This window comes from Grampus griseus, assembly GCF_964374135.1.
Source record: "Grampus griseus genome assembly, chromosome: 6".
NCBI classification, from domain to species: domain Eukaryota; kingdom Metazoa; phylum Chordata; class Mammalia; order Artiodactyla; family Delphinidae; genus Grampus; species Grampus griseus.
The window spans coordinates 25,453,007-25,459,768 of record NC_139000.1 but is presented as its reverse complement, the minus strand read 5'-3'; the positions used below and the strand labels follow the sequence as shown (position 1 = coordinate 25,459,768).

The 6,762-nt window shown below is 54.5% G+C and overlaps 1 protein-coding gene across 2 annotated transcripts; it reads right to left on the bottom strand.

Moving 5' to 3' along the window:
* Window positions 1-960: 960 nt before the first annotated feature.
* KLF4 (KLF transcription factor 4) lies at window positions 961-5,561 on the bottom strand. Of its 2 annotated transcripts, XM_082656091.1 has the most exons (5): window positions 5,173-5,561; window positions 4,940-5,060; window positions 3,299-4,289; window positions 3,044-3,208; window positions 961-2,029 (listed from the first exon to the last, which is right to left on the bottom strand). In XM_082656091.1, the coding sequence occupies exons 1-5, from the start codon at window positions 5,175-5,177 to the stop codon at window positions 1,854-1,856; spliced, it is 1,458 nt and encodes a 485-aa protein (XP_082512217.1). In that variant the 5' UTR covers window positions 5,178-5,561; the 3' UTR covers window positions 961-1,853. The 2 variants fall into 2 exon arrangements, with proteins under 2 accessions (XP_082512217.1, XP_082512216.1); XM_082656090.1 differs by having other exon boundaries at window positions 3,044-4,289.
* Window positions 5,562-6,762: the final 1,201 nt, after the last annotated feature.

Below are 6,762 nucleotides of genomic sequence, written 5' to 3'. Positions count from 1 at the left end.
CTCTTATGAATTTCTGTTTTTCATTCCATTTATAAAATGTACCCACAGTGCAAACACACCTCTGAACACTAGCTATAATGGATAGGTAATAAGCAGTCTAAAGAAAATGTCAGTCAGCTTCTGTTTGCTTGACAATGTTAATTAGTCACCCACATTACCATTACAAATATAGTGTCAACAAGTGTCACAAATGCTTTTTCCATTTTGTGACAGCCACAAATGAACTTCAGATTCTCGGGTATCCACCGCAAAGTTTTAAGCCTTAATAATTTGAGAAATATGCTACCAACTTCCAAAAACAGCATTTAAGATCTACTTGAATTTACTTTACACTTGGTTTTGTGACTGAGTCATTTTTGCCTCTTTAGTTTCAGTCAGCTGAAACAATGGGGCTGGCTTATCTTCAGAGGACTGACGAAGTTTTAAAAATCTGTCAGAAACTTTGGTTCTGCCCTCTTTGGGGGCTCTAACTAAAAGTAACGTATCTGTTACACAAAGCATAAGTGAATCCTTTAATCCTCAGGAGGGCACTGTGGAACCACGTTCTTTGGGGTTTTCCACTGTGGGGAGGTTCTTTTGTTACATAAATTGTTCTGAGTGCAAGGGCAGGCCTCGAAAGAGATTTTTATATTTTCATTTAATTTTAAAGAAAAACCATAAAGAGCTTTTAAAATGTGAACGGGTGTAACTACTCTTATATTAAACTGAGCAAACTGAAGAATTATTGAGCCCTTTCTACCTGGAAGTTCATAGGTAGGGAAACTGCTTTCATGCACTTTTTAAAGTACATTTGAAAGAGGAACCTGAACCAGGTAAGGTTTAGTCTTTAAAAAGTCTTCTTTTAATCTGTCGAGATAAAGTTGGCTTTTTGGTGTGCTTTTCACATGCCTACCCAGTGGGTTTAAACTGCAATTTCTGTTATGTGCTTTTCAAGGGGAAAAACAAAAACCAAAAACAGTGTTCAGATAAAATATTATAGGTTTATTTAAAACTTAATTCTCACCTTGAGTATGCAAAATACAAACTCCACAAAATGTTCATTTTTTTACTTTGTAGTTTACAAATATACAAAATAGAAGTTTGCTTAAATTTATATTACATATTTATTAAGGCAAGGAACTATATAGAAAAAAACATTTGTTCTGCTTAAGGCATACTTGGGAATAAACCATTGTACAAATTATTGCACATCTGAAACCACAGTGCATAACAGACTGTCTGCATAAAAAGGTTAAAGTAAACCAGGTGTATTTACCTGACTTAGGTCATAAATGTAGATCGGAAGACAAAAATAGATTTTCCTTGTCAAAGTATGCAGCAGTTTGAGAACTTTGGCCTCATTTGGTACCTTTAGAACCAAGACTCACCAAGCACCATCGTTTAGGCTATTAAAACACATTTTCTGTACCTGAATTTCTTCCTCTTCTTCTAAGATCGTAATAATGGCTTTTAGAAGGCAAAGAGAATACAAGGTGATCTTTATGCTTATATTGCATCGAAACAATTCAAGGGATTCTGGTCTTCCCCTCCCCCCCAACTCACGGATCTAATTTATACCCTGATATCCACAACTTCCAGTCACCCCCTTGGCGTTTTGTAAGTCCAGGAATATATATTCAAGTTGGATTTAGAATTGGAATGATAGAAGATCCAGTCACAGACCCCATCTGTTCTTTGTCATTTGGTTGCCTCATGTCTCCTGATTATCCATTCACAAGTTGACTTGTTGGGAACTTGACCATGATTGTAGTGCTTTCCAGCTGGGTTCTTCCCCTCACCGGGAAGACAGTGTGAAAGGTAAAAAATACTGAATGCTTGTCTGGCAGTGTGGGTCATATCCACTGTTTGGGGATTTAAAAGTGCCTCTTCATGTGTAAGGCGAGGTGGTCCGACCTTGAAAATGCCCGGTCACACTTCTGGCACTGGAAGGGGCGGTGCCCGGTGTGTTTGCGGTAGTGCCTGGTGAGTTCATCTGAGCGGGCGAACTTCCACCCACAGCCGTCCCAGTCACAGTGGTAAGGTTTCTCACCTGGAAAAGGAAAATAAAGCCACTGGAAGCGATTGTGAAAGAATTAAGAACTGGCCATAGAGGCCAGACATTCAACCAACTCCCCAAGCACCCCATTCCGAAAGGATCCAGGGTCTTTATACCTCTTAAGGCCAGATTAAATTTTAGATCGTAAAGCAGGAATATAGGAATTTTTTGCTCTTTTTTTTTTTTTTTTTTAGGGGAAGTTAGATAGCTTATCACAGAGAACAAAGACCACTTAAACCTATACTTCTGTTGGACTAACGTTTTCATTCTTTTGAGCTAAGATATCGCTGTGGAGGAAGTGAATTTAGAAACTATGGCTGCTAGTGCCTCTTCCTGGTCCAAATCAGTAATATCCTATCCCACTAGAACTGGTTCTAGAAAGTGACAGGAGGCTACTTTTCCTGTACCAACATTATTCATGACTGCTGTGCCTTAGTGACCTTATATACCTACTTACATCCACAAACAAATTCTCTGCGGTGACAATCTTAAACCAGAATCTCCGCAAGCCTAACCATTAAGTCCTTGGGATTTAAATAAAACCTAATTGTTAAGACTAGAAAGGGGGAGGGGTGAGACTGGGAAAGGAAAAAAAGCAATAAAAATAGCCTAGAAAACAAAAAACTGATTTAAGAAAATACCATGCTTTTGCGCTGCAAAGTATAATTTCTTTTCTTTTTCTTTTTTCTTTCTTTTTTTTTTGCCAAGTATAATTTCTTGATTACAAGGGCAATGGTTTGCTCAAGCTAGAAGAGGCCCACATGCAGCCTGGAATCTCCCTGCCTTTCAAAGGCCTAACAAAACTGCATTTTCATGCACTGATACCATCCGCCCAGCAAAAGGCTCCTGAGCAATAGTAGGCGCCGGTTTGCTTTCTCTCCTGTGATCCAGGAGATGGAGGAGATAGACTGCGCCCCACATCCCAAGGGAGGCCCCGAGGAGTGTCCGTAGTCAGCCGGTGAGGCTGGACACCAGCCCCCCTCTTTTCCGCGGCTTCTGGCCTCCTACCTGTGTGGGTTCGCAGGTGTGCCTTGAGATGAGAACTCTTCGTGTAAGTTTTGCCGCAGCCTGCGTAATCACATGTGTGAGTGGCCGTCCTTTTCCGGGGCCACGACCTTCTCCCCCTCTTTGGCTTGGGCTCCTCCGGCATGCAGGAACCGGGTGGCATGAGCTCTAGGGGTGAAGAAGGTGGGGTCAGCGTCATCCCGTGTGCCCCGCCGGGGCGGGGCTCCCCAGCCCCAACTATGGATCCCTGGGACTGACCTTGGTAATGGAGCGGTGGGACCTGCGGCTGCAGCTGGTCGGGCAGGAAGGGAGGGTAGTTGGGCCCCGGGTGGGGATGGAAGCCCGGTGGTAGCGGCAGGGCAGGATGACAGTCCCTGCTGCTCAGCAGTTCCTCGGCACCCAGGGTCGGGGTAGTCCTGCTGGGGAGCTGCCGCCCCAAGGGAAAGTCGTGCGCAGGAGGCCGGTGGCCATTGCTGAGAGGGGGTCCAGTGCCTAAGTGGGCATCTAGGGACCGACCGACGGTACACGAAGAGACAGCCTCTTGCTTGATCTTGGGGCACATGCGCGGCGGCCCGCCGCTGTAGGGCGCCACCACCACCGGGTGGCTGCCGTCCGGGCTGCCTTTGCTAACACTGATGACCGACGGGCTGCCGTACTCGCTGCCAGGGGCACTCAGCGACGCCTTCAACACAAACTTGCCCATCAGCCCACCACCTGGCGGCTGCGGCTGCTGTGGTGGAATGTACACTGGGTCCAATTCGGGCCGCAGGAGCTCGGCCACGAAGCCGCCGGAGGGGCTCACGTCGTTGATGTCCGCCAGGTTGAAGGGCGCTGTCGGAGGGGGTGCAGACTCCCGGCCGTAGAGGAGGCCGCCGCCCGTGCTGCCCGGCGCCACGCCCGGGTCGCCCCCGGCTCGGATTGGATAGCTGAAACTGCAGGTGGAGGGCGCACTGGCAGGACCGCTGCTCGACGGGGAGGACGAGGATGAGGCTGATGCCGACGAGGACACGGTGGCGGCCACTGACTCCTGATGGGACAGCGAGTTGGAGAGGATAAAGTCCAGGTCCAGGAGATCATTGAACTCCTCCGTCTCCCTCCGGGGTAAGAGAGCCGGGTTGCTGCTGCCGCAAGCCGCGCCGACTCCGCCACTCTCCAGGTCGGTGGCCACGGTCGCCGCCGCCAGGTCGTAGGGGCGGCCGGGAAGCACCGGGGGAAGTCGCTTCATGTGGGAGAGCTCCTCCCGCCAGCGCTGCGGGAACAGGACGCGAGAGAGACCGTCAGTGCTGTCCCTAACTGCCATCCAATGTAGTGGTGGGCCCGCCGCGCCTACACCGCCTAGACACGGGGACCGGGCAGGCAGGAAGCGCCCGGGGACTACGGGTGCCAGCGCTGCAGTCATGGCCCACACCCGGGTCCGAGAAGAGGCGGTGCGTCGATATGGAGGATGTTATGTTGTGTCTGCCCGATTGCGTGTTAGCCAGCGCCGCGGCTCGCCAGCCTAGGTCCCTCCCCCGCCAGATCCTGGGGACGCTCCCGCCGCCCCGGAATTGGGACACCGAGGCTCTCTCGGTGCGCCCTCGCCAAGGGGACGCCTACGCGCCAAGCTCACTCTGGCCCAGCCAGCGTCTGGGTACACAGACACCTCCCGCCCTGCCGCTTGCACGCTCCGGGATATGTGCGGACCCGGTGTGCACCCGCGGCGGCTCCACAGCGTCCGGACCACACGCATGTACAGCTGAGACAAGGGCGCGGAAGCCATCCCGGGAAGGCTGCGGAGCCCGTGCGGTGGCCACTCCTCCCCGTCGTCCGGTGGTTCTCGGTGACCCCAGGGCTCCGCCCGTCCCCACCCCAGCCACAGAAGTCCACCGGAGGATCCCAAAGGCCCGGAGCAACACTCACGTTATTCGGGGCACCTGCTGGACGCAGTGTCTTCTCCCTTCCCGCCGGGCCGGACGCGAACGTGGAGAAGGACGGGAGCAGTGCGTCGCTGACAGCCATGTCAGACTCGCCAGGTGGCTGCCTGCGGGCCGGGTGGGGAGTACACAGGGGCAGGAGTCAGGGGCCACTCTCGACTGCCACTCTGGCGTGTCCCACCGGCCCTCACCCCTCCCTGCGCCCCGCGCCGCACCTACCTCATTAATGTTGGGCCCCAGAAGATCCTCGGGAGTCCGAAGCAGTGGGGTACCCGAACCCCAAAGTCAACGAAGAGGGAAAAAAAGGAACTTAGAAACGAAGCCAAAACCAAAAACCCCAAACTGCCCGAGATCCTTCTTCTTTGGATTAAATATAAAAGGGAGATGTCTTTTTAAAAAGTTCCTTTGTATACAAAAGTTCTTAGAAAAGTTGTAAACTCATAAAGATAGACAATCAGCAAGGCGAATAAAAGTAGGTCCGGTGGCCGGGTTGCGCTCTCTTCGACTCAGCAGCGTCCGCCACCGCTGTCGCGGTCGCCGCCGCTATCGCCGTGGGCGCTGGGGCTGTGGCCGGAGTGGCTGGCGGGCGGCGCCGCCAGGTGAGACTGGCCGCGGTGGCGCGGATCTGCGGACTGGGCGGCGGCGCGGGGCGCGGAGTCCGGGGGGCTGCGCGGGGCGCTCGCGGCCATGGGCGCTGGCCGCGGGCGGGTGGCTGGGTGGGGGGCCGGAGGGGCGGGGAGGGGCACTTGGCGGCTCCCGGTGCCGCCGCCGCCCGCCACCGCCTCTGCTCCCCGCGCGCCCGCAGCCGCGCTCGTTCTCTCGGGCCGGGGAACTGCCGGCGCCCGCCGGCGCGCTCCTTACTTATAACTTCTTGGCTCCCGCCCTCCCCCCCGCCTCCTACCCGCTGTGTGCTGGGGCCCGCCGCCAGGCCCCGCCCCCTGCCTTTCTTCTCTCCTCCCTCCCGCAGCCCCCCGCGCGTTGCCGTGGCAGCTAAATAAACAAACTCGGCGCACGTGGGGGCGGGGAGGAGGGAGGGGCGCGGGCGGGGCCCAGCGGTCTGTGACGCCAGCCCGGCAGCTGGCGGGCAGGAGCCGCGCTGACGCCGGCGGCGGTGGCGGCAGCGGGCCTGGCGTGGGGCTCTGGGTACGGGGCGCGGGTCCGGTCGCCGCGAGACCAGGACGGTCGGTGTCGCCATGGGCGTCTCCTTGGGTTCGAAGTTCACGGTCGAGAAGGCCGGTAGGGGCGAAGGGGGACGGTAACGCGCCCCCCACCCCAGTCCCGGGACGCGCTTGTCGAGCTGTCTGCGCTCTAGAGAAGAGCGCGATTATCCGCGTGACTCCTTTAGCCCGGGTCCCTCTTATATGCACTCAGGACCGCGGCTCTAGGGCCCGAGCTCCAGTGCGGGCGTTTGGCCTTGCCTTGCACGGTTCTTCGCGGGCTCTTCTGCCGGATGGGGGTGGGGGAACAGAGAAGAGGCGGGTGCCCAGCGCTGCGTGGCTGGGACCGGGAGCCTGAGAAGGCCGGAGGAGGGGTGTTCCCCGCCTGGAAAGGGCGGAAAGAGGCCGGAATTGGAAATGGAGCTACAGTTTTGATATTTGAAGGAGCGAGCGAGGGAGTGAAAGGGCTCAAGAGTCACTTTGTGAGGTGGGGGAGAGGAGAAGGGCGTGAGGCGTGGGGACACCTTTCAAGCTGGAATCTCAAAGCACTTTGCAAGGCACGCAACTCTCCTTTCCATTTTATGGATGAGAAAACTGAGTCAGAGAGAGGTGAAATGGCGAGGTAAAGGTCAAACGGCAACTCTCCCTTGGC